This window comes from Galeopterus variegatus, unplaced genomic scaffold (genome assembly GCF_000696425.1).
Source record: "Galeopterus variegatus unplaced genomic scaffold, G_variegatus-3.0.2 Scaffold1969, whole genome shotgun sequence".
Taxonomy (NCBI): Eukaryota; Metazoa; Chordata; class Mammalia; order Dermoptera; family Cynocephalidae; genus Galeopterus; species Galeopterus variegatus.
In genome coordinates, this window is record NW_007728080.1 from 125,669 (window position 1) to 136,982 (window position 11,314).

An 11,314-nucleotide genomic window follows, 5' to 3' on the forward strand; every position below is an offset into this window, starting at 1 on the left:
TTCCTTCCTTCCTTCCTTCCTTCCTTCCTTCCTTCCTTCCTTCTTTCTTTCTTTCCTTTCTTTCTTTCTCTCTCTCTCTCTTTCTTTTTTTTTTTTTTTCGTTACCGGTGCTCAGCCAGTGAGCGCACTGGCCATTCCTATATAGGATCCGAACCCGCAGCTGGAGCGACGCTGCTGTGCTCCCAGCGCCGAACTCTCCCGAGTGCGCCACGGGCCGGCCCAAGACCACCTTTTCATTGTCCATTCATTGTGGGAGGCTGAACACTTTCAATGCCATGCTTAACGTGCTCAGACGTTACCTGATGCATCTCTACTTGCTGTCTCCGTGGCTAAGAACGATTTGAGCTAGAAATCTGGGGCCGTCTCATGACAGCAGAACACTGGGGAAAACTGACAGTACATTCTCAGGGAAAAGGCCTGTTTTGTTGGCCTTCAGTATTTCAAATAGAACTTTAATATTCCTGAAACAGAATTATCTATCTTCCGAGCGATCGCAATTGAGTTATGCCCCCCCCCCCCACCAGAAACTGAAGTAATTTTTTCTGAGAACAGGGGCATTTGTTTTTTGTTTGTTTTTTGGTAAGACAAACCCCTAATGCTCTCTTCTTACTGCCGGCCTCTCAGCCACGGCGTTCAGTGAGTACTGACATGCTCAGCAGAGCTCCCAGCTTTCTGGAAGAGGCAAACGTATTGGCTCCTGGCACCTAAAACCAGTGCGTCCAAAACTAAACTCTCTGGTGTTCCTACCTGACCTGCTGCTCCAGGAAGCCCATTCTTGGAGCAGCTCAATTAGAGATCTTAATATAACCCCACCCCTTAACCAGCCACCCACGTGCAATCGATCTCCAATGCCGGCTGAGCTCTGAGCCTGGATCTCTCAGTCAGCCCCTTTCTGAAAGCCTCTCCTTCCTCAGAGTTCTGCTGCTGTTAATACAGGTAAGTGCATTTACTGGTCGACGGAAGACGTTGCATGATGACCACCCCACAGAGGCCCGGGTTGGGGAGGGGCTCCACTGTTTGTGGAGGAGAGTCTGTTGACCTGTTTCTTTTTCATCCCTTGCAGTTAAGTAAACAAGGTGCGGGAGAGAAAGTTTATAGACTATTACTTGATCCTGAAGGAGGGACTGAGAATCTTCTTTGGTCTTTCTCTATACATTTAATAACTAGCTTGGCAAAGCAAATTTTACTTTAGAACAGCTGTTCTCAGAGTGTGATCTGGGGAACGAGGGTGTGGGTGTGGGTCCCTGAGACCTTTTGTAGGGTCTAGGAGGTCAAAACTATTTTTAAAAGAACAGTGAGTTGTCATTTGCCGTTTTTTTCTTCCACTCCTGACTGTACAGAGTTTTCCAGAGGCTACAGGACTTGAGGAGAGCTTTTCCTCTGATGGCTAACAAAATGTGTACTTGTGTGCTTTTGTGTTTCTAGAATCTGCTAAGGTTGCAGGCTTGGGGCATAAATATGTGCATTTTCAGAGATAAGCTCAGTCTGTTCTCAGTACTTCTACTGTGCATTTACTATCTATGTTCGCTTAAACCTGCTGTTATCTCTGTGACCTCACTTTCAATATGTCTTCTTTTTTTTTTTAAAATTATTTATTTATTTATTTTTTTATTTTGTCAATATACACTGTATATGATTGTTATTACTCTGAAATCCCAGTTTTCCTGTGCCTATGCGGAAAAACAACAAAAAGTACACTTTGTTGTCTTGATTTGAAAACTTTTCTAAATTTTTAAGTGATATAAAATTATCTTTGAATGTAACAATGTGATATTTTCAGTTATATGTATGGTCTTCCTCCCCATTCCTGCCCCTTTCCCAGTTTACAATACAACTCCTACAATCCTTAGAATCTCCTAAGTGCTGTCTCTTTGTATGCTAATGATTGGCTGATGGCTGGCAGCCCTTGGTAGCTTCGGGCTGGTCACTGGAAAGACAGATTGGGGATTTTCAGTCCCATCCCCCAAACTCCGGGCAGGGAGGGGAGGGGGGCTGAAGGTTAAGTTGGTCACCAGTGGCCAATGATTTAATCAGTTATTCCTACTTAATGAAGCCTCCGTAAAAACCAAGAGCACAGGGTTGGAGGAATTTCTGGATAGCTGAACATGAGGAGGTTCGAGGAGGTTCCCGGAGGGTTTTGCCTGGAGACTCTCTGTGCCTCATCCTTCTGCACCTGCCCCATGCTTCTCTTCATCTCTATCCTTTGCAGTATGCTTTGTAATGAACCGGTAAAGGTAAGTACATGTTTCCCTGAATTCTGTGAGCCACTTAGCAAATTAATCAAACCCAAAGAGGGTATTGTGGGAACCCCAATTTGTAGCCAGTTGCTTGCATAGCTTGTGATTGGCATCAGAAGTAGAGGGGAGGAAGTCTTGGGGACTGAGCCCTCCACCTGTGGGATTTGACGCTATCTCCAGGTAGATAATGTTGGAATAGATTTGAATTAGAGGACACCTAGCTGGTGTCCACTGCAGAACTGCTTGCTTGTGGGGAGAAATCCCCACACATCTGGTGTCACAAGTGTATTGTGAGAGTGTAATGGGAGAAACTGAACTGTTTGTTTATTTCTTTACTCAAGTAATGTTTTCTATTAAAGGGCTTTTAGTTTCTGTAGTTTTTATATTTAAGGATAGCTAATTGGCTTAGAAGGGGGATATTAGAAGGCGACTTTTCAACTCACAGCTGCACCATCTATGTCTAAATGCTGATGAACATATTGAGTTCTAACTCCTGGGAGGGAGTGAAATGGACAGAACTAAGTAAGAAATAAGGAAAGTGTTCCTCAGCTTTACACTTGTTAGTAATTTACCTTATGTGTCTTGGTGCCAGTAGCATAATTTTGAGACCAACCATTCAGAGTCCTCTGAAGAAAAATGAATTCGATGGTTTGACTATAGATATGATGAGCTCTTTAAAAGCTGAAAGTTATTCGTTGCAGCTTTTCAAACTAGAAATGAAAAAGCCACTGAAGCCTTGAACAGAATAAGTTATCAAATTGCATTGGCTGGAGAAACACCCAATAAAGCCTTGTTTGGATGAAAAAGCATTGGAAGAAATCCTAGTGCTGCCAATCTCCAGTGATACAGTATGTAGTGGATTGAATTGTGTCCCCCCAAAACTCATTGAAGCTTGAATTGTGTCCCCCAAGTTTATGTATTAGAAACTTAGCTAGTAAGTGTGGAATAATAACCACCTCGATTATGAATCCTCCACACTGCTGAACTAGGACACTGGAACGTGAAGAGTCCAGAGTCGGCCAGCGTTGGAAATAGAGAAGGTAAGTAAGTGTTTGCCTGAGGAACTTGTCGCCCTTGACACCATACAGCTCGTTGTTGCTGTTGAGTTCATCGCTGGTCAGGGAGGCTCGCTGATCCTCCTTACCTAGAATGTGCCCAGCACCTGGTTCTGGGGGCTAATCCACTCATTTTAGCTTTCTCACTGGCTCCTTCCCAATTCAGTTATCTGCCCTTTTTTCAAATGACTTCTTGGTGTGTCCCTCTCTCTGCCCTTTCATATCCCAGTCCAGTCCTAATGGACGATGGTGTTGCTTTGCCCCCACGGATTTGTCACCCCACTTCCCCTGGCTGACGGAGATGCAAAGGATTACTCAAAGCCCATCTCTACTGAGCAGTGAGAGGCCCCAAAGTGGTTAATCTTCCTGGGAATGCTCAAGCGAGAGCCAACCCTTCCATTTGGGAAATTAACGCCAAATTGGGGTTCTCTTCCTGCATTTATTTTCCAGACCAGGAAGAGAACAAGGCAGGATCGGCCTGGGAAGTGAAGACTGATGGATAGGAAGGGTGCCTAGACTAGAACATTGATTTTGGAGTCAGGCACATCTTTCCTTGGCCAAGCCATTCAGACTAAACTCAGTGTCATTCATCCCAAACTGTTACTGCACGTTTGTGTGTTGGAAATAGAGAAGGTAAGTAAGTGTTTGCCTGAGGAACTTGTCGCCCTTGACGCCATACAGCTCGTTGTTGCCGTTGAGTTCATCGCTGGTCAGGGAGGCTCGCTGATCCTCCTTACCTAGAATGTGCCCAGCACCTGGTTCTGGGAGCTAAACCACTCATTTTAGCTTTCTCACTGGCTCCTTCCCAATTCAGTTATCTGCCCTTTTTTCAAATGACTTCTTGGTGTGTCCCTCTCTCTGCCCTTTCATATCCCAGTCCAGTCCTAATGGACGATGGTGTTGCTTTGCCCCCACGGATTTGTCACCCCACTTCCCCTGGCTGACGGAGATGCAAAGGATTACTCAAAGCCCATCTCTACTGAGCAGTGAGAGGCCCCAAAGTGGTTAATCTTCCTGGGAATGCTCAAGCGAGAGCCAACCCTTCCATTTGGGAAATTAACGCCAAATTGGGGTTCTCTTCCTGCATTTATTTTCCAGACCAGGAAGTTACAGGAAGAGACATAGGTGGGGTTTTCAGACCAGGAAGTAGGAAGAGAACAAGGGGGGGGGGTTATAGTTTAACAATATAGGCTGGTAACTTTCAGTGAAACAAGCCAGATGACATTCCAGTAAGGCAATTAAGTGGTCCTATCAACAACAGTTTGATCTTAGCAAACATTCCTTCTTAACAGCCTTTTCTCAGTATCTTTACATAACAATCAGTAACTAGTCTGGTTTTGAGCCAGCAACCTGCTGTGCCACAGTCCTTATCTTGCAACAGAGACTTATAGCCTGAGGGAAATTTCCAGTCCTCCGCAAGGTCAATATTTGAAACTGCAAGGCTTTGGAAAACCAGGCCCTGTGAAGTACATATGCTTTTTAGTATATTCCACAGTATGGGATTCTGGAACCCCACCAGAGGTTGCTATCAAACCATTTGTATTTGGTTTTGAATGTTCTTGGAACTTGTAGCAGACAAACTCAGAGCCCACCAGAATAATGAAGGCCAGGAGTGAATTCCTACCCCAGGAAGTTCTGTACCCACGTCTGGCTTTCACGTGATTTTTCTCTCCCTCGTGTCCTTTCTTCTCTCTTCTTCAGCCCCTCCGTGCTGCGCAGAGTTTTGTCTCTGGAACTAACATTGCCTGTGTTGATCTCTAGCCTGTCCTGGGAGGGGGTCGTGTTGTGTTCTAAGTGCTGCACGTGTTGCTGAGAAGAGGACAAGTGAGCAGCAAATATATCAGTTCAACCTGGACTTTATCTAATTAGCTAAGATTGAGAAATAGTCTCATTTGGTTATTGCATTCTGGGAATAGTTGAACTGGTTAGATCTGGATTACAGTTTCACTTATTTTCTTCTTCATTTAGGGGGTCTTGGCCAGCTGGGAGTGGGGCTTGCTAACCTTTTGAGGTAAGAGCCCTGAAAACGTGAAACTTAAAGTCTAAGTTCCTACATGTGGGAAGCTTGTCTTCAGCACCACTTAGCCGGCTTTCCTCTCTCTTCTCCTCCTGCCCCTTGCCATTTTAACATATGTATAAACGGCTGTTTAAAATGAAATCATTTCATTTTTCCTCCTACTGTCACGGGCTTATTGCAGGCCCTTGCCTTGATGTCCCCACGCTGGCCTCTTGCTCCCTCTCTTTCCTAACTTGGGCAAAGTGAGACACATAACTCCAAATGAATCACCTGCCTTTCAGTTGTTTGGGGGCAGTGGGAAGCACCTGTAGAAACTGGAGGGGAACAGTGTGGGATATGGAGGGGGTGGGAGAAAAGGATAGGAGGGGGGAGAAGAATGAGGAGGGAGAGGTAAAAACTCCAGGGGTACCGGGAAGAAATTGGGGACAAAATAGGGTTGACAGTGGGGGAGAGTAGAAACAGAAGCCGGGGCTGTGGGTAGGGCAAGAGACCCGAGTGTGGGAGAGGAACCAAAGGCGTGTGCGGAGGATGGACAGGAAGGAGGATTTGGAGGCTGAGAGGAAATGACAGTTTTCGTCAAACCTCTTACATCTGAGAAGTTGCCAACTTGCGTATTTTGATTTTCCCTTCAGGAAACGATTTGGGAAGGACAATGTGATCTTGTCCGACATAAGGAAACCGCCTGATCATGTCTTTGATGGTGGTAAGAGGTCGACGGTCTTGCTTTTGTTTTTACCTTTAATTTTCAGAGTGCAGGTGTGAGAGGTGGCTCGTGGAACTGGTATATTCGCCAGCACATAACCAGGTTTGTGAGTCAGAGAAGAGGTTATCGAGGCACAATTACACCATTTGAAAATATTCCTTATGTTTTAATGCTGCTGCTTGTTCAAGTGGACCAAGAGCAGGAGAGCTCTTCTGAACTTGAAGTAAAGTTTTGGAATAATATCTTCTGATATTGGAATAACGTCTTTGGAATAAAAACATTGATTCCTGGCTTTTTGAGTTTTTAGTTAACTTATTGGTTCAGGGAGAACACAAACAAAAGTCAAGTTTTGTAATGAGGAACTAAAATTTTGGAGACATTTGGCCTGATGTCACAATGTAGAGTTGCTCTTAAACTACTGCACACGCAAAAAATCTCAAACTCCTCCAGTTGAGTTTTCTGCTGCCTCACAAATGTTTTTGTAGTGTGTCCTAGTCCTTCCTAGTTCAGTGCCAGCCTTCTTCTGCTTACTGTGGGGAAGAGACACAATTTACAGTAAGTGGGGAAAACTGGCATTGAGCAAAGTCTCTACTGCTAACGTAATTTAATTTGATAAAGTCATGATTTGTGGTTCTTCTATAGCAAGGCATCTTTTTTTCCCTAAGTAAACCCATTTCTTATTCCTTTCAAAAGTTCCTTTTATTTTCTAAATAAACCAACTTCTCTTTTCCTTAAAATAGAATGTTTTTTCTTTTACATAGATATATGTTGTTTATATTTATTATTATTATTATTTACATGCTAAGATGTTTCTGAGCGGGCGAGGAGGAGAAAGGGGGCGGGGCCGGCTCTTTCACTGGCATGGTGGCATGCTGGTGGGGAAGGGGGTCTAAGGTCCTTGGCACCCCCCAACTCCACCCCAGCTCAGGAGCCCCAGGGGCTTCCGGCTGCTGCTGGGTCTTGCTGAGCTGGATGTGGACCTCAAATGCAATTTTTAAGCAGAGTGGAATCACTGCACGTGCAGGGTTGTCATTGACAGCATTGACTCTGGAGGCAGATGTCTGGTTGTGACCCCAGGTCTTCTACTTGTTCTGTTTAATCCTGGCAAGTTCCATAACCTCTCTGTGTCTCCGTTCCTCATCAGTACTTTGTATCTACCTCCAGGTTGTGTGAGAGTGAAATATATTTAAAGCCCTTAGAACAGTGCCTGCATGTACAGGTGCTGTAGAAGCGTTGTTGTTTGTTACCTATGGGGTGGCCGTGGCTTGTTTTCCTTCCATGAGAAATAGGCTGCGTGGTGTCCAACCTGCCTAGTTCCCAAACTGTTACCAATGAAATGCACAAGTCAGTGGGGGAAGGGAGAAAGGCCCCTTTAGTTCTTCAAACCCTAAGCTTTTTGCACTTCTGTGGTTTCACCGTGTGTTTCTTCTAGGCCCATTTATTTATTCTGACATACTGGATGACAAGAGTCTCCGCGAGGTCGTGGTGAACAACCGCGTCACCTGGCTGTTTCACTACAGCGCTCTGCTCAGCGCGGTCGGGGAAGCAAACGTGCCCTTGGCGAGGGCTGTGAATATAACGGGTAGGCAGCTGGCTCTGGCCCAGTGTGATCAGTTTGTCGGTTTCTCCAGTTCTTTGGTAAGAAGAGATTTTTCGGATTGTGATAACAGCGTCTGTTCATTTCAGGGTTGCATAACATCCTGGACGTTGCAGCAGAACACAACGTGCGACTGTTTGTGCCGAGCACCATCGGGGCTTTTGGACCTACCTCTCCCCGGAACCCAACCCCTGATCTCTGTATTCAGAGACCTAGAACCATCTATGGGGTATCTAAGGTCCATGCGGAGCTCATGGGAGAAGTAAGCACCACTCAGCGAGATTGCTGCCCGTACCCAGAGCAAAAGGACTCTGTGTTTCCTTTCCCGTTCTCAAACATCTGCTGACTCATCCCTGGAGGAACTTTTCCTCTCTCCCATCCCAACCCCCAGAGGTGCTCTCTTCGCTTACCCTGTTGGCCAAGTGGCAGGTGTCTAGCTCCTGACAAACTCCTCGGCGTGGCGTGGCCCCCTTTCCGCAGCTGGGATAACTCTCAGCACTCCCCAGACGCCGCGCAGGCTCCCCTGCACTCACTCCTCTCTAATTTCTACTGCACTGTTCTTTCAGACTCCTGACATTGGTAGTTATTGGTGGTAACTTTAACACGTTTTATTATGGAAAACTTCAAACATCTTTTTGGTTTTATTTTTTATACACTCCGTCTTTGCTCTTGCGGCGTCCAGTCCTTCACTGGAGTGTCATGGTCGGTGCCCTCACCCACAGCCCTCCCCTGGACTTCCCAAGGCTGTGCGGTGCAGAACGTGCCCACGCAGAGCCTGTAGGACAGTGAGCAGTGGCTCCTTTCCAAAGAGGACGTAGGCTGGTTTATAATTTACAGTGTTGACGGATCACCCAAATCGTGATTCTTTGAAGATAAAACCTCAAGCTGTGACTCTTGGAAACTCTGAAGACTTCGTTTTCTTCAGGAGTCCTTTAGCATAACTGCATGGAGTGATATTTTGGGAGAAGGTTGTTATTTCTTTGCATTGTTCTCTCTGATTTAAAAGATTATTTTTTGAGTAAATTTTGTCTTTTTCCTAGTATTATTATTACCGGTATGGGTTAGATTTCCGATGCCTGAGATATCCGGGAATCATTTCAGCTGACTCCCAACCCGGAGGAGGAACGACTGGTAAGTGCAGTTTCTGTTTCTTTTGTGTGTGTTAGGCTTTCTCAGTGCTAGGAAGAGTTTTCTCTGTGGCGAATGAATTACCTTGTGGTGAGTCGTCTTCGTGGTCTTTTCAGCAATGTGCCGAGTGGAGTTTCTGTCTCCTCTCCCCAGTGTGCATCTGAGAAGTGCACTGAACCCTGTTGACTTACGCTTGTAAAGGGCAGTGTTGTCAGTCCAGCTCAGGACTGGCCACCCACAGTGCTGGACTAAAACAGATAATATTCAAGAACAAATTTATTACAACATAGGAAGAACCCCAATAAGCAGCAGTCTCTTTGAATATAGCCTTTGTTTCTTAATATAGACAGAGAGCTCTATTAAATTAGACTCTGTGCATTGCATATTTGAAAAGAACGTCAGTACTATCATTATATTATAATTTTGGACTCAAACATGCACTGTATTCAGTAACTCCCACATCAGGGATCCTTCCCGTATCAGCAGTCCAGAGATAGAATATAAAAAATACTTGACAAAATCTGAGGGATTTTAAAAGAGAGTTTGGTTTTGGTTACTTTTAAAAAGCCGCTTTCTTAATATGGTGCTTCTCCTGGTATGGTCAGGGATCCCCTTGGCATCCTTAAGACCCTTTCAAGGGGCCCAGGAGGTCAAAACAATTTTCATGTCAATATTGAGATGTTATTGGCTCTTTTCACAAGTGCGTTGTGGAGTATTCCAGAGGTGACGTGGCGTGTGACATCAGAACAGACTCACCAGAAGCAAAAGCGAGGCCACAGCCTTCTGCTATTAAGCCAGACACCAAAGAGGTTCTCAAAATATACAGCAAGCCATTCTTCTCAGTAAATTTTCTTTGTTTGTTAAACTGTGTTCTTTTTATTATAAAATATCATACATATTAACACGTGATAGGTTTATTATTATTTAAAAATGTAGTCATATTTTTAATTCTCAGTTAACTGTAACACAGTAAATGTTGACATAACCTACATTGATCAGATCTCTTTTGGAGTCCTCAATTCTTAAATCTGAAGAGGTTCTGAGACTAAAACATTTGAGAACCACAGCCTTGATCCAAAAGGTCTGTTCGTTACTTTGTTACGAGAAAACTCACAGATAGGACTGTCTTTCAGACTATGCCATCCAGATTTTCCACGATGCAGCCAGGAATGGCAGGTTCGAGTGCACCCTGAGAGCTGGCACGCGGCTTCCGATGATGTACATCGATGACTGCCTCAGGGCCACCCTGGAGGTGATGGAGGCCCCTGCGGAGTCTCTGTCCATGAGGACGTATAATGTCAACGCCATGAGCTTCACCCCTGAGGAGCTGGCCCAGGAAGTTGTCAAGCACGTGCCGGGATTCCAGATCACATACAACGTGGATTCTGTTCGACAGGCCATAGGTTGGTACCTCGTGGCAGGCAGAGTCTCTCAAAGCCACACTAAGAATTGGTCTTCACTGTGAGTCCCTTGAGGACATAAACTTTAGAGGGTGAGGAGAGCACGGCTCCTTCCTGAGGGTCTGGACACATTCTGGAAAAGGAGTTGCTGTTGAGCTAAAGCCAGCAGATGCTTCAATTTTGGGAAATGATACCTAGAAGTGGATAAAATGCTTCTATTCCAAAAGCACGTCTTGTCAGCATTCCACCAGTGTTGCAGTTTAATCACAAAGCAAGGGAAAACGGGAGCAGGTAAGGTGGCACAGAAACGGCACTGCGTTTTCAAACACAGTAACTGCACCACTTAGGGGCTAGAGCACCTTTTCAAATATCAGATTCCTTCCTTACAAAACTGAGATTTTAGTAACGTGTGAGAACTCACAGTGCCTGACAGAGAACATGCAACACAGTATTCCAACCAGTGAAGGGGACCAGGTGTGCACATAGTAGCCATTCTGCTTTAAAGGAACGAATTTCCTTTTTTGTACCTTGTGTGATTGACCTTTATATAAAATGTTCTAGACCTTTTTGCAGATCTGGAGCCTGAATGAGTGCCTGACAGAGAACATGCAACACAGTATTCCAACCAATGAAGGGGACCAGGTGTGCACATAGTAGCCATTCTGCTTTAAAGGAACGAATTTCCTTTTTTGTGCCTTGTGTGATTGACCTTTATATAAAATGTTCTAGACCTTTTTGCAGATCTGGAGCCTGAATAACTTAGGCTGCTCTTCTGTGTCTTTTCCCAGCGGATAGTTGGCCGATGAGCTTTGACGACAGCAATGCCCGGAAGGATTGGGGATGGAAACACAATTTTGACCTTCCAGAGTTGGTGACAACCATGTTGAGCTTCCATGGCTCCAACACCAGAGTTGCCCGAGCCAACTGAAGGGACCACAGGGAGGACTGTGGTCGAGGGACAGCTGTCATGGCCCTAAGGAGCCCACATTATTTGGAGTTGAAGAACTAATTGGACTAAATTTCGGCAGCTCAGACTGAACTGCTAGGTGGAGAATGGAGTTAGCTTTGTGCCTTTTTTTGAAATGTAGGCTTGGTGGTGGGACCTCTCACCTTTTGCTGTTTGCCTAAACTTGTCTAGACACACACATCACAGAATGAAGATTTGAGTCATAGTAGT

At 45.1% G+C, this 11,314-nt stretch overlaps 1 protein-coding gene across 1 annotated transcript; it reads left to right on the forward strand.

Moving 5' to 3' along the window:
• The first annotated feature begins 2,105 nt into the window (after positions 1-2,105).
• On the forward strand, positions 2,106-11,304 carry LOC103596273 (L-threonine 3-dehydrogenase, mitochondrial-like). Its single transcript, XM_008579867.1, has 8 exons — positions 2,106-2,208; positions 5,261-5,303; positions 5,942-6,012; positions 7,445-7,594; positions 7,699-7,871; positions 8,650-8,740; positions 9,871-10,140; positions 10,926-11,304. The coding sequence occupies exons 1-8, from the start codon at positions 2,106-2,108 to the stop codon at positions 11,063-11,065; spliced, it is 1,041 nt and encodes a 346-aa protein (XP_008578089.1). The 3' UTR covers positions 11,066-11,304.
• The last annotated feature ends 10 nt before the right edge of the window (positions 11,305-11,314 follow it).

Excerpts from the sequence above, each read along its gene's own strand:
- LOC103596273 (XM_008579867.1), top strand. The coding sequence starts at position 2,106 with ATGAGGAGGTTCGAGGAGGTTCCCGGAGGGTTTTGCCTGGAGACTCTC. Across the intron at positions 2,209-5,260 it reads CTTCATCTCTATCCTTTGCA|GGGGTCTTGGCCAGCTGGGA; the intron begins GTATGCTTTGTA and ends TTCTTCATTTAG. Across the intron at positions 8,741-9,870 it reads ACCCGGAGGAGGAACGACTG|ACTATGCCATCCAGATTTTC; the intron begins GTAAGTGCAGTT and ends ACTGTCTTTCAG.